At 46.3% G+C, this 22164-nt stretch overlaps 1 protein-coding gene across 1 annotated transcript in view; it reads right to left on the minus strand.

Moving 5' to 3' along the window:
* Positions 1-1451: 1451 nt before the first annotated feature.
* Positions 1452-22164, minus strand: part of cadm1b (cell adhesion molecule 1b) — a gene marked incomplete at both ends in the record, with an annotated part of 159919 nt that continues 139206 nt past the window's right edge. The window contains 3 exons of the mRNA XM_080006687.1: positions 1452-1570; positions 1960-2088; positions 18199-18249. Coding sequence (XP_079862813.1) covers positions 1452-1570; positions 1960-2088; positions 18199-18249 — 299 coding nt within the window. The remainder of the gene's footprint in view (positions 1571-1959; positions 2089-18198; positions 18250-22164) is intronic.

Raw genomic sequence — 22164 nt, forward strand, 5'->3', positions numbered from 1 at the left:
ACCAGCACAAATCTTTTAAAAGAAAGAGGAATCAATACCAAATGTCCGTGACAAAACTGCAGAGGAGGGGAAGGTAAAGTACTTAAATAAAGAATTGTGCTGTGCTCTTCTTTTGCCGTTCAGCACAAGCAAGCGCTAACAGTTCACTCGCAAGGGCCGTAACGGTTACACAGTAATCCTACGATCAGAAGATCTTGGCGGCTGTAGGTGGGATTCGCACGACTAAACTAAACATTGGCAAACTGACGAATAAACAAACACACGCATAAGAGCACCGAAATAGGAGAGCGTCAAGCGTCAAGTGTCTATGCGTGCCGCCATCTTGGCCAGGTCCGACCGTTCCGGATTGGGGCATGGCGTAAAGCAACACACAGTGGAACAGCACGTCAGGAACAGTCGGGGTTATAGAGGCATGTTAGAATGGCTAGAATGCATAATCTGAGAGGTATTTTACAGCAATAACTTCAGTTAGTTTTGGGGACCTCAGAGACCTATATTAACTTGTTGAAAAAGAGCATAATAGGTCCCCTTTAAAAATGATGCTGCTACGTTCAATCATTTATATTAATTTAAATGCTCTAAAGAAATCTGCGAGGCCAATTCGCTCATCTGGTCTATTGCCAAAAGTGCAAATAATCTGTTATGTGAGATTGCCGATAGGTCACTGCAGTCCTAAAAACCAATGTGTTTTACCGGAAAATGATTATAGTTTATAGGATTATAGTTCAATACCTATAAATACCACTGATAGACTTAGGAAAAGGGGAGCGCCGGACTTCAACACAATGGTTCATTGGTTGAAGACAATGGGTGCCAACGTCAACGTCAACAATTCTGTTCGATACAGCTCAGAAGCTCCGTACATCTCTAGGTACCAGAGGAAGAAATTGACTATGTGACACTGGAAAGATGGCTGAATTGGGGGGAAAAGGGAAAAGTGTGTCATACTGGAAAACTGTGGAAATGCATCTACTCTGTTTAACTAGTTGTTTCTAGCAGCAGAACATGAAGAGAAAGCACCACCTTGCATCTCCTCCAAAGCAGCTGCAACAAACCATCGAGTGGACATCTGTGGGAAAAGGTCAAGATGGATGAAAGAAAACTACAAAAACCAACAAACAAACAACAAGAACTATAAAGAAATCTACCAAGGCACAAAATAGTCTGTAAAATAACCAAACTGTACAGAATAGGCCCTGGCAGTCCAGGAAAGGTTGGAACAGGAGAAACCCACGACACTTTGAACACTTTGCACTCAAAACACTCTGCTCTGCTGCCAGCACTCCTCTTTTTTAAACTTTCATCTTCCGTTCTTCTCTCTGTGTTCTTTACGGCCCTCACCCCCTCTCTCACCCGCCTCCCTCCTCACCCAAAGTTAGACACAGATGTTCCTACGGGACCCTCTCTCTCACACGCCTGCTTGCCCACTGCCCTAATCTGGCTTCTCCATGTTAGATGTAGTACTCCTTCTTCTCGTCCGTGTTGTTGTGTCCGCCCTCTGCGTTGATGATGGCCGTGTCCGCGTCCGCTGCGTCGTCCGCCCCCTTGGCCTCGTGGGTAAAGTAGGTGCCTACGCAGAACAAATCAACCCAGGAATTAGAATCCACCGACTCATAAGGTGTAAAAAACTGGTAACAACTTCCATTGGTAACAACAAACCCATTGGAATTTGGATGGGTTTGGAATTCCATCATCATGACGAGTCCATCATCATGACTGCTTAAATAGGCCGGCCCATTATGGCCGTGGAAGCATGTGGCGCTGTCAAGTTGTCTGACAGAACCAGCCCTGAAAGCTATGCCTCGTTTGTCAAACCAAAGCCAAGGTTGAGAACCCCCAGTTTAGTAGGTCATCAGAGCATCTGAGCCATGAATATCAGTGTACCAAATCTCGATAGATAGACAGACAGACAGACAGACAGACAGACAGACAAACAGATATTTGCATCTCCATCCTTACCTTTGTGTCTGGCGAAGTATCGTCCCAGAACGATGAGCGCGCAGAGGATGGCAAACATCACCACGGCGACCACGCCTCCAATGACGGCGTGGTCGATCTTCTGTGGCGCCCCCTCGCCCGCTCTGGAGTCTGAAGAAAGCAAAAAAAAAAAAACAAGATGGAGGACACGCCATCACCGAGTGGTAAAGCTTCACACATAGACCTTCACCTGGAACGGGATGTTCCCCAGTTTGCTACATGCAGAGGAGGATCCAAAATGTGCTATCGCCCAACTGGGTCTCACCCACCCAACTAGGGAGCACCAACCCAAAATCCCAAAAAATCATCGCTAATGTCATGTTACGTATCTTAGCTCCGGCTTTAGTGGTCACAAAAAGTTTAGATGTGATATCAAATTTTTTACTTCCTTTTGGTTTATTGTTTTAATGCCAATTTTTGTTTATTTATTCATTAATTTTGAGGGTTTTCATTTTTTTATTTTATTATTATTATTATTATTATTGCCTTTTGATATGAGCGGCTGGAACACCGCAATTTCTCTCTGGTGACAAACAAAGTATCTATCATCTCTCTTTCTATCCCTCTCATCTCACTCTATCCCTCTCATTTCTCTCTCTATCCCTCTATCATCTTTGTGGCAGACAAGGGGGCGTGGTTAAGCCACAGTCTACAGTGCTGGCTTGTCCCTGCCACGGCGCGGCTGTACCGGGTCCGCCGATCAGCCTCATTAGAGCTGATTGTTTGGACCTAGCTGGGAGGGCTTACAATGTGGATGGCGTGGTGCAGGAGACCTATACCTGCGGACCAGATTGGGGGGCACACGGACATAAACATTGATTTATGTTCACGTTTTGGCCCGCAAGCCATTTATTATTTTTAATAAAAACAACTACGGAAGTAGCGCCGGATATGAACGGCTGCGGTTGCGCTGAGCTGGAGAACTAGCGTGACTTCCCCTGACTGCCAAATGGAGCCGGTCATCACCGGTGTGAGCTCCTGTGATGACAGGGAGGACCCGCGGTGGCGGTGGTGCGGGGTTTCCCTCTCCTCGGCCTCCCGGGAGGACCGGATCAGTCCCTGCCCTGCCCCGCCTGCATGGGCCCGGTGCCTGGAGGTGCCGCCACAGAGAGGAGGAGGTGCCCGAGCACTGCGTGACCGATAGCTGGCCTGCCACAACCAACTGGTAGCCGGCCAGAAGACCAGCCCCGCGTCTGGCCCCAGGACCCACACGGGCTTCGCCTGTCCTGGTGGCCCAGAGGACAATATCCGGGGGTCACTGCATCCGACAGCTGACCTGCCGCCGCCAACGGGGAGCTGGCCGTAGGACCAGTGCAGCGTATACCCCAGGGACCCACTGCCGGCTTCGCCCGTCCCGGCGCCCCGGAGGACAATGTCCAGGGTCCGCTGCGTCCAACCCGTGTGGGTCCTCGGGAATGTCCAGGGCTCAGTCGCACCCAGGGGTGTCCCAGGACGCCCCTTTTCTTTCCTGCTCGGTTCCCCTTACTCCAACAGGGGAGGGTGGACACCTAGCAGTGTCCTGTGGTGCCGTGGGATGTTGTCTCCCCTTCCTGTGCTGTCACCTCTCTGTCCCCTTTTAGCTCACAGGGCAGCGCTGCTGCATGCCCACAGACAGCTACTCAAACACCTGGGCTAGGGTACTGGCACTGCAGCCCACCCGACCACATTCGGCGGGGCTGCCACATGATGGAGATTGGACATGTGGTTTGGGTCGCTGGTCTGCCGGGCCCCTCCCACAGTTGGGAAGGGACCTACAACATACTGGTAAGAGTATAAGAGGGTAGACATCATGCTTTGCCGGACTCTGACTGTTCTCAGATGATGGTGCAGCAATGCCTGGTTTGACCTGGGGCTTTGGTGGAGGTGTCAGGGGTTGAGATTCGGTGTGTGCATGTGGATATTTATACGTATCCGATGGTGTGGCTTGAAATTCGTTACAAGGGGAAAAGGCATAAGGTGAAGGCTGGAGTTAGTTACCGCCTGTCACACTCCCTGATTTTGGGTACGGATTGGCCAGAGTTTGACACTTTAATGAGGAGGGCTGGGGGAGTGGGCTCATGGTTGGTAGGGAGATGTTTTGTTGCATGGTGCCCGGTGAAGCTGAGGGGTCGTGAGGGGTTGCTACAGGGTTGGGAGCAGAGGGGTTTTCCGGGTCCCAGTGGTCTCCTCTACGGATTATTTTCTGCTAGAGCAGTCGCTGGATGGTACCCTAGGTGTGGCCTTTGAGCAGGTATTTAAAATTGATGGTGTATTGGTGCACTTAGGGACAGGTTTTATCGAGTGAGCTGTGACAGTCAGGAAAAGTCACCCAGTAATTGGTTCCAAAACGCTGCCAGGAAATGCTTTTCCAGGCACCATAAACCGATGGCCAGTTACCTTGGACATGATAAACACCACTGTGGTTAATGGCCCTTTGCTATTGGCCGGGCATTTGGGCAGATGTGGGTAAATATTGCGCCACGTTTCCCAAGTGCCAATAAGTGACTACTCCGGCTCAGGCCCCTCCTCTTAGCCAAGGTGCCGTTCAAAAGACTCGATATGGACCTCATCGGGCTGTTAGACCGCACTGCTTGCGGGTATTGTTTTGTGTATTGCGGCCAAAAGGGTGGCGCAGCGCTGTTTCAGGTCATCTCTCGAGTTGGGATTCCAAAGGAAATCCTGACAGACCAGGACACGTCCTTTATGGCACATACACTTGGAACTTCACAAGCTGTTGAGCAGCCGCTCAGTTCAGGCCAGCGTCTACCATCCCCAGACCGACAGCCTGGTGGAGCGGTTCAATAACACTCCGAAGAACATGGTTGGTAAGTTTGTGCAAGACGATAGCCGTAACTGAGACTAATAATTGGACCCTCTGTTTGTTGCAGTGCAGGAGGTTCTCCAGGCCTCCGCAGGATTTCCTCCCTTTGAACTCCTCTTCAGCAGGAGAGCAGGGGGTGCTGGGCCTAACTAAGGAAAACTGGAAGGAAGGGCCGAGCACCAGTAAGAACGAAGTTCAGTATGTTATGGACCTGTGAGCAAATCCACACCTGCTGGGACGCTTGTCATGGGAAAATTCGCTCCAGGCCCAGGAATGTCAGCGCCGGTTATACGGCAGGGGGGCTCAGCTCAGGTAAAAACGACCGATCCCACCACGGCTCTTTCCAGTAACCATCTCTCATCCGGCCAGACAATGTTACAATGGCAGTTTTCTGATGTCTTCTCCCCCCTGCCATAACGCACGTACCTCATACACCACACAAGGAGATGACGACGGGGGTGAAAGTACGCTTCCGTCCATACCACCTGCACGAACATAAAAGCAAAGTCGTGCAGGCAGAATTGAAAGCCATGCTGGACATGTGGCTGATAGAGGAGTCTACATGTGACTGGTGTTGCCCCATTGTACTGGTAGGTAAGCTTGATGGGTCGGTCCGCTTCTGTGTCGCGGTGAACGCGTCGAAATTTGATGAATATCTGATTCCACTGGTCGACGAACTCCTTGACAGGTTAGGCATGGTTAGAATTTGGACACTGGATTTAACTAAAAGCTACTGGCAGATTCACTTGTCGCCAGAGTCCAAGGAAAAACTGGCTTTCTCTACTCCACACCAATACCAATACCGTACCAATTTGTAATGCTTCCATTTGGGCTGCTCGGAGCCCCAGCCACCAGACACAGACTTACAGGGACTCATGGACCGGCACCGCCGACTTAGATGACGTAATCATTCAAACTGAAACCTAGGGGTGGCACATGCAGCATGCAGGCGCAGTTCTTTAAGTTCAAGGTCATTCATAGGACGGGGGCGCAGATGGTGGTGGTGGCCGACTTCCTCTCCCGCTATGGGGGGGGGCTGGCGGCCGGACGGCGAGGGTATGTGGCAGACGAAGGGGCGTTAAGCCACGGTCTGCGGGTGACAGCGCTGGCTTCTTCCCGCCACGACACAGCTGTACCGGGTCCCCCTAATCAGCACTGATTAGCCAGACACGGCTGGGAAAGCTTTCTTATGAGTGGTCTTGTCTCGCAGGGAGGATGCCGTGGAGCCAAGATGTGTCCCTGCGGACCAGACTTCGAGATGGACCCAGAAGCTGATTATTACTAACATTGATTTATGGCCCACAAGCCTTTTGTTTATTATTTTGAATAAAAACCCTGCCGTGTCGGCACCTCACTGCCCGAAAGTCTCCGTCGCCCACCTTGAACCCATGTCTGTGGGTAGTCTCCCACAATCTCTCTCACTATCCCTCTATTATCTCTCTCTATCCATCTATTATCTGTCTCTATCCCTCTATCATTTCTCTCTCTATCCCTTTATCATCTCTCTCTCTATCCATCTATTATCTCTCTCGCTATCCTTCTATCAGCCGTCTCTATCCGTCATCTCTCTCCACCAATCCATCGCTCTCTCCCTACCCATCCATCCATCCACCTACATACAGTACCTACCTACCCATCCACCTATCTATCATTATCTCTATAACTATCCATCCACCCATCTATCTATTTACTTATCTATCCATCTTTCTATCTATCCATCTTCCCATCCATCCATTGTAAGATGCTACGCTAACGCTTCAATCACAGCATCTATGTACTGGGGCATCAGAGTCAATGAAAGCCACATTGACCTGCTGTCAAATCCCATTCTTAATATAATTTGTGCCTTGTTTTCGTACATCTCACAGACACACACACACACGCACACGCGCGCACACACACACACACACACACACACACACACACACACACACACACACACACACACACACACACACACACACACACACACACACACACACACACACACACACACACACACACACACACACACACGGCTTCTGCCACAGCATCCCCTACCTGCCTTCAGCGGGAATGTATGTTTGTTTCAAGACTATAGGCTTCCACAATGAGCAGAATGGTCTCACTAGGAATGACCTGCTCACATAGATACACACTTCCACCTTTTTCTTTATTACCAGAGAGCATGAAACAATGAAGTGCTCTCCCATTTAATCTGTGGGGAGAAGGCGCTTCTTCTTACTGTGAATAAATGAATACGGCACTTCAGAGGAAATTTGAAGCGTCCAATCCTTATCCGCGAAAAAGCTATTGCATCACTTCTTCACGCCGCCGCCCGTCAGCTTGATAGAGGCACAGTGAGAGACTTCTCATGTGCTTCATATCACACACATTCAGGAGGCGGAACACTCGCCAGCTCCAAATTTGGCTTTTTTGCAATTGTGTCTTACATTATTTACATGGTAGTAATCACGAGGACTAAGAAACAATATTAAACATTTACATTTTTACAATTGAATACAACCCCTCCGAGAGTAATGCAATTTCTTGGATGGCATATTCTATGATTCGTTTCCATCCAATTCTATCTATCTAATTGTTTCTATCTATTCTTTAAATATCAAGGCTGAATAGGTTGCTTATTAATATGTAAATAAACTATATATGTATATATGCTATATATGTAGCAAGTTCAAAACACTTCCCCATACCATGTGAATTCCATAATCAAAATATGATCAACAATATTCATAACGCAGTGAATATTTTTACATTATTATACTTTCAGTGATTAATAAATAAACACAGTGTACAAGTACTCACGTTCACAACAGACCGCATGGTTTATAACACAGCGAGGCATTCTTCAGCGCTACACACTCTACATATTATGCACCACCACACAACTGCTCCAGGGCTGAAAAAGATTGAACTTTTAAAATAAAGTTTCAGCGCAGATATATTAACAGCGAGACACGCGACACTCCCCACCAATTGGAAAGAGAGTTCACAGGCTGTAAAATATCCTGTCATGAGGTTTTGGAAGAGCCCGTTGCGGAAAGTTAAGAGACCCGAGCATAAATTGGAGGAGGGTTGCCCCCCACGCTGAGAAATACACGACAGAGAGCATGGCTGTCGGCCTTTTAGCAGATACACACACACACACACACACACACACACACACACACACACACACACACACACACACACACACACACACACACACACACACACACACACATATATATATATAAATAGCTGCGCTCCCCTAAACAACAATGTGAAGGCTTTAAATTTCCCAGGCTGAGAATAGTTGAGAGGCATTAATCAATAGCTTATATCTGTTCACATTTGGAGTGATGGAGGAGTGAAGGTTGAAAGAATGGCTGCATTGTTCTTTGCTGCATGACGGAGCAGCTCAATTTTCCATCTCTCTCTCTCTCTCTCTCTCTCTCTCTCTCTCTCTCTCTCTCTCTCTCTCTCTCTCTCTCTCTCTCTCTCTCTCTCTCTCTCTCTCTCTCTCTCTCTCTCTCTCTCTCTCTCTCTCTCTCTCTCTCTCTCTCTCTCTCTCTCTCTCTCTCTCTCTCTCTCTCGTCCTGCTCTGAGCTTGGAAATGATTTTGATAAAAGACGACTGCGGGAGGAGAATTTCTTCACAATGAAAAGGGCATAATAAGTTCACTGGAGAACTGTCAAAGACACAGGGACGCATTCACATTTTATTCTGTCATAAAAGCATGAAAAAAAACAAAAAAAAAGAAAACGTATAATATATACTACATAGCCGAAAATATGTGGACACCCCTTCTAATAAGTGCGTTTGTCTATTTTAGCTGCACCCATTACTAACAGGAGCAGCCAATGGAGCATCCAGCCATACAGTCTCCTTAAGCTGGGGCCACTTCACGTGATGCCTTAAATCGTGAACGGCAATGAAAAGATCGGAGCTCACTGGAACTGAAGACGGAGAACAGACGGACGAGTTTTGTGGTACTCCAGCGCTCGCCAGAATGCATCTTCCCGCGAAATTGTCGCGGGATGGGAAATCCCTTGCGATATTTTGACGCCAAAAGGAACATGGCCGCTGTACAGCTTGCTGCTGTGACTGCCGGTGCAGTGAACTTGCAGCTCTGACATTATTCACTAATCAGACCGTCATGCGATGACCGCTACGGCTCCACAGCGCGACTAACGCAGACTACCCGGACAACCGCGACTCAGCCCGATCTCAAATCCTTGCCAAATCGGCCTTGAAAATCGCGCAATGTGGCCCTAGCTTCAGGCAAACCTTTGCGGCAGAGTGGGTCGTACTAAAGAGACGGTGACTTTCAACGTGGCGCTGTGATAGGATGCCACCATTCCGACAAATGAGTCTTTCATGGTTTGTGCCAGAAAAATCCCAATGCTACAGGTATACAATGACATTCTAGAGAATTGTGCACTTCCAACTTTGTGGCAACAGTTGAAGGGAGGAGGGCCGCTTTCCTGTTTCAGCACGACGACGCCCCCTGTGCCTGTGGGGGACGTGCGGTGGTCCCGGGGGAGCGTGGGCGGTCCGCGCTCCATGCTAATGAGGATAACACTAAACGCAGAAGAGCCCTGTCTTGTCCCTGCCTCCACCCGCCATCTCCGCTGCCCTCACCTTGCTGCCCCGCTGTCTTCCTTTTGACACATCCACAGGAAAAACACGTCCAGGATCTCACGCACAAGAAAGGGTTATTTTCGTTTTTGTTTTATTTTTGTCCGTTTTTTACCTGAGGGGGAAAATAAATGAACTAATCTAAAAACCATCACAGTAGCAGCAGCTGGGAATGGGGAAAAGGTGCGACGCTGGCAGTGTGATGGTTGGTTGCATAACATCCTGTTGCGTGTCAGATGTAATTGTTATAATAGTGCGCTGGATTTTTTTCGGGGGGAAAATGTATATCATTAAGACAGCATGCTATCAGGTTCGGAAGGGAGGCGGAAGGCTGTCTGTCCTTTGACTTGACTACGGGGGCCCCGGTTTGACCCCGAATTGCCTGCAAGTATCCACACTGCTGAAGGGCCCTTGAGCATGGCATAAAACCCCAGCTCTTCAAGGGGGTGACCTTCATGAGAGGAAGGGTCACGCACAATCACATGCACTCTTTCTTTCGGAGGCCAATAAAGCAGCACATTATTATTCATATTCCTGGGGATAGCTGTGGTGTGTTAGCCTTTTACTTCCAGGGTTAACACTTTGATTCCTTCTGGCAAAAAAAATCTATGTTAAGGAAAATGATTCTTACATAAAACAGTGTAGTTCAATGTCTCAACCTAAATTGAGGGGCGAAAAACTGAAATTGAGAATTATTTTTATTAAATGCATCTAGCTTATTTATTATTTGTTTATATGATTATATTATTATTATTACTATTACATTGCTGTGATACATTGTATTCTATTTTGCTTATTTTCAATGTGTTTTATTTAAAATAACACAGTATATTCTTGAGCTGTTTAGTTTATTATTTGGAACGTATATATTTGTGAATTAAGTGGATATACTATTACTCTGTACTTCATTTCCCCACTGACCTGCTGCAGTGCCTGAGTCTCCCCTAAGGAGGATTAATAAAACACGGTCTTTTCTTCTTAGTTATTTTTGCTGTGCCTTTTTTATTTATTTTTATTTTTTATTTTTAATCCCGGGCTAAAATGATCTGAAACACGACAACCGGCAGATCGCACAGACAGGGTTGAGGTCTCTTCGAACTGGGAGGTTTCAGACATCTTGTCGTTCGTGTTTGATCAACATCGATCTACATTGGGAGCAAAAATTAGTGACCATAGTGACCACAAATAAGTCGTGTAAATTGACCAGAAGTAGAAGAACGTTGAGGCGATTTGATTGGTGTCAGGAGCGGCGTGCTTTGTGACATCATCACCCCCGGAGTTATATAAGTCAGAGCTTCGTCTCTCGGAACTCTTTCGCATCAAGCCGCTTGCGACACGTAGACAGACAACTTGAGCTGATGCTGTGTTTAAAGGAAACTCAGAAAACTAAGTCTGCGCTTCACAAAACCACGAAAACCACAATCGGTCACAGAAGGCGTTTTTCGCACAGCGGGAAGTTCTAAGAACCTTTGGAGGAACATTCCTTTTGTGCCCGTTTAAACCGAACGACAGAAGAAGAACATTCAGTGACATAAGTGCATGGTGATTGGTCAAACGTATGAGCATGAGAAATACTGATGTGAAAAAACGCATGAAAAGCTTGATACTTCATTTACAGTAAATGTGTCTTTATTTGTGCACATATATTTCAATTGCATGTTGTGTGTGAAAAGTGGTTCAAACGAACTTTGATTTTTTTTGCAAAGCTAAGAATCGATGCTTCGGCATGGAAACCTTCTGCCAAATGACTCCACACATCTGCCCAGCCCTCCCTGTGTGTCCCCGTACCTCCAGCTCAGCTCAGAAGTGCTGACATGCCCACACCTCCAAGCTGACAGCCTGAGCAATGCTGCGGGGATTTAGGACGGAATAAAGAGGATTTGCCCCTGATGCCTGTGTCTGCGCGGCGTCGGAATCTGCTCCACTGAACTACGGTGCGACGGCGGCGCCCTGTCGTCTTATTGGAATGACTAATTGTGACCGGGATCAGAGACGGAACACCCGATCAGACTCTCCGACAGCTGAGGATCAGAGCCGCGTGTTTGTTAACTGGCTCGCTAAACGCGGAAGGGATTTCTCCCTTTTTAACATGCTGTTCATCAGGAGACATAGGCCAAAATCTATATTACGAAATATGCACATATTGTAATAACAGATATCATTCCAAATGCAGGCACATCTAAACACACACATTCACACAGCAATGTAATGTATAGATGCAATGACATGGATGTAATTGAAACAATGACTCTCTTGAATTGATAGAGCAAAGCCTTCGCTGAGACAAGTGAGACAGACTTGGTTTCAGAAGCCCGGTTCCAGCGAAAACGAGAGTTGGGAATAGTATAAAGGAAGATTGTCAATAACCGCGCTCAAAGCATTGAACTGCTGACACAAGTGTCATTTGCAACTGGCGGTTTGAATAGAAAATAATATAATAAAGCCCAGTGCAATGCAATCCACATTCCTCCAAATACCTTTTCTATTTCTTCCGCTATTGTACAAGCGGCGCTTCAGGGAAAGCGACAATGGTGCCTTTAAAAACACAATTCCAACGACACGGCTCCTCTACAAAATAGAATTCCGGAGTTCTTTTGTAATTACCCTCCAAAAAATGTTCATCTGTATCAATGTGGCCGTGACATTTAACTCCGCTGGATCGATTTAAGGGTCTGAATGACTAAGCAAATCACAACTGAATGGATGTTGTAAAAGAAAGGAACCTCCTCTGGAAAAGTTTGAGACGAATAAAGTCTCCAATTGAGAAGCCGGCGGCCTCCAACTCCGGTTCATCCCGTCCATTCAGCCGCTCCGCAAAAGCGAGGTCAATACAACAATGAAAAAACCCCGCCCTGTTATCAAGGCAGCCGAGCAAAACAATCACAAGACAAAAAAAACCCAAAAAACCCAAAAAACACCTGAAAGACCCTGCATGAAAGACTCGGAGCCGTCACGTGGTCCGATGGCACGTACGCAACCTAACATGCACTGCGTACAAACAAACTATTTAGAACTACGGCAGGAGGTGAAAACGAAAAAAAACCCCCAGAAGATATTACCGCGTCTGAACACTGTTTAAACAATATACTTGGCTGCTACTTAAAACCCGCTCCCATGAGACCAATTAAAATGGAACTTTTAAAATTAAAACCGTCTGTGGCCATTTACTTGTAATCATTAAAGAGAAAATCTAAACGGCGGGCCCCCCAAAAAAACAACAACAAAACATTTTCGACAATCAATCAAGAGTAAACGGATCTTTAGAGCAAAGGAGTTTAGCAACTCTAAATGCTGCTTTGTTCTTCAAAAAGTTAAAGTTAAAACTCAAAAGGGTAATGATACGTGTGATCGCTACAAAGCCACGCTCAATTATGGAGGAATATCAAACGCGCCACTATAAATGTCAACAGTGCATATTTAACACAAACACACCGGCAGAAATATGAGACACGTACATTACCGTCTATACATAGCAACACAACTGAAGGTGAATAAAGAACGTGTTAAAAGTTTGAGTTAAGGAAAATGTTCTGCCAACTGGCACAAGGTTTGCGGCTTTATCTAATCGGTAGATAAGCAGACTAGTAAATGACTCCTCCGTAGATAAAAGGAAAAACATGAAAAACGTGTCACAAAAGGGAAGGGGGCGTGCTTGGATCTCGGAGAAACACAAGAGTGGAGGCACTCTGACGTCATACGCGAGGGCGGAGTCACAGTGCCAGACGGTGGAATAGTTCGACCTCCAGATGCCGGGTGATTTGGGAACGTTTGTATCGCTGCATGCAATGAGAATAATGCTGTTATATTCATAGTATATCAGTTCGAGCTCCGCAAATTCAATGTAATGGGGATTCCGAGATGCCCACTGTAACAATGATTTCATTACAGGTTTCTGGGAAAACAAGTGTTATAGCCCATAACGGTAATGCTTTATCACAATTACTTTTTACCCATCTTTTCTCTCCCTCTTCTCTCCCATGTCGAGGGGGGGATGGAGGTTCCTCTAGTGGCTTATCTGGGATATGATGTACCCGTCTGGGATCAGCCCTGACGAGCTGCAGCTTTACCGCCGCAGGGTCCCGGAATCAGGGTCAATTCTACCATTAGCCCCCAAGACACATGGCTACCACCCCGGTGCCCACGCAAATGTTTATTTTTCAATATCTTATACAAAGGCAAGCGTAGTCATAGTCACACACACACACACACACACACACACACACACACACACACACACACACACACACACACACCTACACACACGCACACACTGGCTTCCCGCAAGCCATAAGGACTGTCAACGCTGAACTCACTAACTGAGACACTCACATGGGCCCCACTGCCTTACTGTACTGTTGCATACAGTACTGCATTCTGTACTGTACCTCTATTGCTGTGCCGTACTGTTGTATACTGTAATGTATATCTCAACACACACTACCTCACTTGGTTCACTTGCCACTTTACTGTATATATTTATTTATTTTATTTATCTGTATATCTACAAATAGTCTATTCCTCTTATTCCTATTTTGCATTCCCGTTCAGCATATTACCTTTTTATGTTTTTGTATTCTATTTACTAACTGAATTACCTTTTAGGAATCAGTTAGTTAATTAATCACTGAGCTATCCTCGCCGCGCCCCGCAATGTGTGCACAGCGGAGCGCAGATCACGTGCGTCCTGAGGGGCGTGGTCTGCGCTCCGCTGTGCCGCTCCGTTTCCTTATGCCTCATCACAACTATCTCGGCACCATCTTTAAATGAAATGGTTAAGGTTGTCTGAGGGGTGTGCACCTCTCCCTCGTCAGACGATCTGATACGTATCCAGATACATGGGCTACGATAAGATTCAGGGACAATACATTTTAATACGGAACGATTCGGTGTGATTCAATGTGATGCGATATGATCTGATACAGTTCTTAACATTTGTTTAATGTAAACATATATTAAAATAAGCCAGTTCTATGACAGTGTACCTTAAATATCTGACGATTTCTGTTTTGTATTTTTCGCAATTCGTAAACATACAAATTTTATATAATATGTCGATATTATTAGAGATATATGACATTTGAATTGTATTTTATTTTTTATCCTATTTATTTTTATTATTATTTTTATTCTCCTTTTTTCCGGACTGTTGAGCTTTTTATTTTTTAATGCTTATGGTCTGTGTACTGAAGGGCACGAAACCTTACCATAAGAAATCCTAGTACATGTAAATGTACCCGGAGAAAATAAACATGCTTATTCTGATTCTAAAAGTGCCACTGCTTACCTCCAAATAGATATATTTCATAAGAGCGAATCCCAAGGATTTTTGTTACTCACGTTATGGCATTGAGATATGATGATATAGAATATATTCTGATGGATATATATAATATAATATTGTAATGACCCTGGATGTGTTGGTTACTGCGGGCGGTTCACAAGTCTTGCGAGAGGGAATGTGCGTGCGTGATCTTTAGACACACACACACACACACACACACACACACACACACACACACACACACACACACACACACACACACACACACACACACACACACACACACACACACACACACACACACACATTCCCTCTCACGAGACTTGTAAACCGCCCGCAGTAACCAACACATCCAGGGTTATTACAATATTATATTATATATATCCATCACAATATATTCTATATCATCATATCTCAATGCCATAACATAGAATTATCAGCAAAGCTTCAGTCGACCGATTCCTAACTTAACAACCGGGCTGTCGACCGCTTCACGGTACATTTCGATAGATCCCGGGGTATTGCTGTAGCCGCATGTCTAACATTAAAAGGGGTTTCCAATTCGTATCGGTGAATCGTTACACCCCTGATATAAACTCTCCATCGTACATAAGGGGAATTTTAAATCAGTACTAGAAATGTTGAGACTGAGATTTCATCAGTGTCGTCGAGGAAAATTAACCATCTTCCCAAATATTAATGTTCCAATGTTCAAAGCTAATAAATGGTTCCTCTGCAATAGGTAGTTAGACATGTATTATCACACTGTTATACCTCTTATTTTTATGTTTTACTTTTATGGTATGTATATGCTATTATGGCTTGTTATGACTATAAATGAAGATAATTCATTATTTATAATTAATTACAAATCATAATTTATAATTAATTCATTATTTAGATGACAAATAACCGTTTTACTTGACATGCACAGACAAACACAGACACAGACACACAGACACACACACACACACACACACACACATACACACACACACACAAATATAATCTATTCTAATCGACATAATCCATAAATACATCTATTCAATCTGAGGCGACTAAATGAAATATTGGGTCGACTGAGATTGAAGTTGAGAATCCATCCCTCCATGCAACATGTCAACTAGGAACCTTGTGAAAAGGTTATCATGATAACCATAAATAATCTTTCGATTTTCGGCGGTAAACCACCGAGGGCAGTCAGGCGGGGTTGGGAAAACTCTTTTAAAGACAGAAATGTTACCCAACAAGGGGGTGAGTCATCTCCGTCAGAGGTCTGCGGGGTTCTCCGGCTTTTCACACGCGGAAAGACTCGGCAGCGTCAAGCCCCTCTGAAATGTCCTAACACGTCTTTATTCTGACACAGCAGATGAAACAGCACGGAAGGCAAACAACTGTGCGATCCTGTGCCTTATCGGTGGCATTTTGCCCCCCACCCCCACCCAGCACAAAACCGTATTTAGGCCTTGAACCGCTGCCTCTCGCCTGTTGCTAGGCTACACCGCGAGGGAGAAAATGCTTATCAGAGAGGAGAGAACATCTAGCGGTGCATGAACGCATCACAATTTGGAAATTAAAAGCTATATTCTACAGCGACTGTGAGTCACAAGGAGAGGACGCGGTGCGCTGGTAGTTTAAAAAAAGAAAAAGGAAAAAAATAAAAGAAGCCTTTGCCTTTCACGCTGACAGGAAAATAGTGCGAGTCCATAAAGGAGCCGCTGCTTGTGTGGTTTTAATGAATGTGACTGACTGAAAGCTGTGTTTATTCACATAGTTTTAAAGGTTCCCTTCGTAGTATCGATCCGCGTGGCTGTGGAGCGACAGGAATGGACAATAGATGAGATTTCCGATCGGGATCACAGGGGTCTGCACTCTTTGTACCCTCTGTTGTGATGGAGGAGGTGGTGCAAAGCGATGTGCGGCCAGTCAGCTCAGCGTTGCCCCTGTGACAGGGTATTTAGAAGAGTAGTGAACTGTAAGAAAGCTCAATTACATCCTCCCAACATGTACTGCATAAATAAAGGAAAATCCCCTTTCAAGCCTGTCTTTGGAAAATTACCGACAGAGAAGCTACAGCGCGGGGAGAAAAAAAAGATGGAGGCGTCTGCAGTGTTCCCGACTCTGTGAAGGTAAAGTTTACAGACGCAGCATTTAACATTAACCGACAGGGAGAATTTGGTTTCGCAAGAAGCACAAACCTTCATAAGAAAGTCCACAATTATTCCAAAAGGACATGTGATGGGATAAGGCTACTGCCATGCCACTGCCAAGACCAATCACCTAATCCTCTATAAAGCTCCATTGATGACACACTCAACCCTATTGCCTCTGCTCAGGCAGAAAATGAGCACGGGGGCTTTTTGGTGACAACCTTTCTACTGCCTGACTGAAAATCAAAGGGTTATTTATCTCCCAGCAAGCTCCATTAAACAGACAGACAGACAGACAGACAGACAGACAGACAGACAGATAGACAGATAGATAGAGAGATATATAGATAGACAGATAGAGAGACAGATAGATAGATAGATAGACAGATGGATAAATGGATAGATAGATGTGAGGAAATGACGTGCAAAACAACAAAAGAAAGCGACCTAAAACACAAATTTAAGAGAACCCTAGCGCTCCAGTGTCCATCGAAAAAAAGGACCCTTTCGATAAGAATGGCTTTTTTTGTGTTTAAAATGTCACATTCTGGCATATCCAAATGCCAACTCCCAGGGTTGCCTCGTCATCTGTCTAAGCTTTAGTGGTGATTTTGAAATAATGGTCCCCCCCCCCCCCCCCCCACCCATGGGATAATAATCACGTAAATGACACTGAGGTGGACGAAATACGCGCCCGCCCAGAGCCCGACTCCAAGGATATACGACGTCGTGCCCAAAAGAGCGCAAATGGTCCGATCCGTCACATGAACGCGCGGATGAAGCGGCTCTCGTTCATTCACAAAAAAAATCTCGGAAGAAAAATAGTTATTGATGTTTTTAGCCCTGAAAAGGACGTGATGTGACTGGCATTTTAGCCGAGATATGTAAAGGCCGTTATAATATGAGGGATTGGCCGGTGGAGATAGGGTTGCAGATGTTGATAAGATAGCGGGGGCAGCAAAGTGCCGACGCTTTGCCAGATCAAACGTGCGATGGGGAAAGGCTGCGACAGGAGTCTCTGACAGCCCACAATGTCACCTATCAGCTGCACTATCTGATTGAAAGTGGTCATCTGCGGTCTCCTATAGATGCATATGCTGTCCCTGCCTCCCTTGTTCTATTTTCCTCACTCCCTTCCTCCCTCTACCTCCTTCTCTATCTCACTCTTTCTGATCAAATGATTGCAAGAACACACTTTCTGCCCGCACGCACAAACGCGCGTGCGCACACACACACACACACACACACACACACACACACACACACACACACACACACACACACACACACACACACTCACACAAACACACAGTTCAGGAACGCATGCACAAATGAGTGGTGAAAGGGACAGCAGTGGGGGCGTACAGTACCTTGCGTGTTGTCGGGGTTGGTGGTGGGTGTGGGAATAGTAGTGGGAGCATCTAGATGGAAAAATAAAAAAATACAGAACATGTATAAGAAATAAAGACTAGAGAGTGAAGACAGAGACAAAATAATTGAGGATGAGGAAGTCAAAGTGTCACCTAAGAAGCAGGAGTGCGTCGTGTTTAGTCGTGGTGCGTGGCTGTCTGAACTCACAGCTATGTTGGGTACTAGGTGTGCAGCGCCTGTTCAAAGCGGGCTGCACCGCGGGCGCGACTCGCTCACAGAGCCCCGAAGCCCCGCCCCTGCATGCGGCTCGCCGCTCGTGAAGGCCCCGCCCCGCCGCTGCACACGGCTCGCCGCTCGTCAAGGCCCCGCCCCTGCACGCGGCTCGCCGCTCGCGTAAGCCCCCGCCCCGCCCCTGCACGCGGCTCGCGTAAGCCCCCGCCCCGCCCCCGCCCCTGCACGCGGCTCGCCGCTCGTGTAAGCCCCCGCCCCGCCGCTGCACGCGGCTCGCCGCTCGTCAAGGCCCCGCCCCGCCGCTGCACACGGCTCGCCGCTCGTCAAGGTCCCGCCCCTGCACGCGGCTCGCCGCTCGTGAAGGCCCCGCCCCGCCGCTGCACACGGCTCGCCGCTCGTCAAGGTCCCGCCCCTGCACGCGGCTCGCCGCTCGTGAAGGCCCCGCCCCGCCGCTGCACATGTTTCGCCGCTCGTGAAGGCCCCGCCCCGTGAGTTGAGCGGCCTGCTGTTCGCTTGTTGATTCAAAGTTCATTAATATTACGTGTGTCGCGTTTCCAGATTGCACCAAATTCGGCACTGCACGTCCAGGGGTCCACAGCAATGCACCCGCCAAGTGTGAAGTAGATCGGATGAGCGGTTGTCAAGATAATCAAAGGACATACAGACAGACAGACAGGCAGACAGACAGACGGATTCCTTCCTTTATAGTTAGATGTCATCTGCATATTGTAACATATGAATACATGGTACAGGACCTGACACTAACTTTTTAGAAGCGGCTGCCAAGTTGCCAACCATGCAATCAGCTGTTGCCAAGAACGACAAAATGGTTGCCCAATTTCAATCATTTTGTAATTGAGGATTCACGATTTTTGGGAGAAGATAACTCATTTTCCTTGATGGAAGTTTTTAAACATTTTACACACATTTTATTTTGTATTTTACACAAAAGTGGTTGACAACAGGGCAAAGTTATTGTCGGGCAACGACTGTAGTAAAAACATGTAGGGGCAGTTGTGGACACGGATTAGGCCTTATTTTAGACTAAATCACATTTTTAATCTGGACTAACTAAAATGGCCTTTCTCAGTCTTGGTTTGAAAAAATAAAAATAAAAATTCCAGAAGGATGATTAGAGCTGATCTAGGTCGAAGTGAATCTAAAATTATACCATTGGATTAATATGGCCTCCAGGTGGACCAGGTTGATGTGGACTAAGACCAGCACCAACACCAGACAGAAGCAGATGACTAGTCCTTAACTACCTTAGTCTAGGACTTTCTAGTCCAGAACTAATTCATCTAAGTTAAGCAATGTCTCAGAACGGTATTTAAAAATTCTGGAGTAATTTATGCAGGATTATTATGGTCCAGATTTATATATATATATATATATATATATATATATATAGATATTTAGATATAAATATCTGTGAAAAATGTATTTCAATTATGTCAATAGTACATTGTTTTATTACTATAATTACGTATCAGAGAACGTTAAGCCAGTGTGCAGTACAGTACTGTGGTACCGTAAACCCCTGCAGTGCATCCCAGCCTCCCGAGCAGCGCACCTGGCCGTGCACTGATCAGCTCTGCAACAACACCATAACAAAATAATAACAAAGACGAAATGAAGGCCAATCCAGGTATGCAACAGCACTAAAAGGGCTGAAAGCTTCCTCACCGGGGGGATTTATGCAACCACTGTATGGTGGAGGCGGGGGGGTGGGGGTGGGGGGGGGGGGTGGGACGACCCCTCGCTGGGGGAGAGTCGCAGCGGGGGAAATTGGCTGGCTGCATCCATGCCTTTACTGTCTTGCACTCCATCAAAAGACAGCAGTGGGGGACCACACACTTCCCAACTAATGATAAAACATCAAGGACGGCATAATGTTGCCGCCGGGGATAGAGTGTATGGTGGGGGTGAGCGCCGATGATGGCGGGAGGGGGGTATCAGGGTATCAGAAACAGATTCTCCTCTGACAGCATTTGAAGAGGAGGGCGGGGAAGTTTTTTTTTTCTTTTCTTTTTTTTTTTTTCTCTTTTTCTTTTTTTCCCTGTGACCGAAGGCAGTCTGATAGCTGAAATGTCAGTGTCTGGGAGAGGGAAATTGGCCATTCAGGGAAAAGGGTCTTCACAAAGGCGGGGATAGGATGTGGCACATATAATAGCCGGGCGAACAAGAATTCTCCATGGGCAATTTCCAGGCTGGATGACTTTGGGCTCAGCATTATGAGAGCTGAAATATTGAGTGTATTCTTGAGGCGCCATATTTTCCAGACGCATTTGTATCTGTGTGGGATTATTGGTATGAAAAATTTTCACCGTAAAGTCAAACAATGTATGAGAAATTGTTTAGCCATGCCTGCTTAAACCTCCCAACAGGGCGGCCTTTTGGCCTCTCTCTTATTTTTGTTTTCACTTTGTTTGAAGTTGTTTAAACATGCATTCTAGTAGAATTTCTTCGGAGATTGGCTGGGGAAAAATGCATTCCGAAAAAAAAAAAAGAAAAAAGAAAAGGCTTTTCGACAAAAATTGCTGTGGAACCATTTCTTGTCATTGATCAAATGGATTCATATTGTGAATAATTCATTCATATGCTGATGCTTCCAATGTGTTTCCTCACCAGGGTGCATAAATACAACACAGAAAAAGAAGAAAGAAGTTATTCACCGGAACACATTGGCATCAGCCTTTTACAAAAGCCGCATCTGAGCACGTTGCTGAACCTTCGCAACGAGCTCCAGGCTCCCGGGGGCGTGTGGGAATATTTGACTTCACGGCCGTGGGATATTTCTGGGTCACAGAGTCAACCGCCGCGCTCACGGTGGCTCTGCCAAGGCGGCAGCATGTGGACGCTCCAGAGGTCACCTCTGTCCACACCAGGCTGTTAGGAAACACTCCGGCCACCCATTCCCCGCACCTGACACCCCCCGGCCCCTGAGGCACAATCAGCCTTAATTCTGGGAGCCCGTCCAGATCCACAGTGGGCAAGTCATAGCCGTTTGGACTCAAACACGACCTTCACCTGACAACAACTCTAGTCAATGAAAAATGAGGCGTAGCCTGCGGAGCTAGTTCTGTCAGGCAACTCGACGGCACCACACGCTCCCGCGCCCTTATGGGTCGGCCTATTTAAGCGGCCGATCCCTCCCGCCCCACCTGCTTTTTGCTCCCCTGCTTTGCCTTGCTTAGCTGCTTCGCCGCGTCCGCCTCCCAGGCACGCTGCCGTTGGGCTCTACTCTCCTATCCGACGTGGGGATGCGAGCTCGTCGCGCCGAAATTCCTGGCTCATTAAGCATGCCTATGTTTCTGTGCACCTCGCCGGGAGTAATGAGCAGCAGAGCCCCAGACGCCCAAACTCAAATGAGGCTAGATAAATAAAAATATTATAAAATCAAATCTAAGAGTTGTCCGTCAGAACTAATTAATTTCTAGTCAAAGGCATTTTCTGTTCTTAGTCAAATTGGTTTTTTCAAGATTAAGTATTGACAATGAGATGATTGCGTCTGGGAGTCTTCTGGGAAACAGCTCAATAAGGTCAAAGCATTCACACACGTTGCTCTTCTCTCATATGTGTCATATACTTTGAAAACTCTTTAAATCTGTGAAGGTTTTCGGTTTTGATGTTTTTAAATGATTGGAAAACACTTTACTTACTCAAAGTCATAAAGAGCCCTTATTGGATAAAGTCCAAACGCAATATGGTGCAACCAGTAACATATTTAAACC

This window comes from Zeus faber, assembly GCF_960531495.2.
Source record: "Zeus faber genome assembly, chromosome: 9".
Taxonomy (NCBI): Eukaryota; Metazoa; Chordata; class Actinopteri; order Zeiformes; family Zeidae; genus Zeus; species Zeus faber.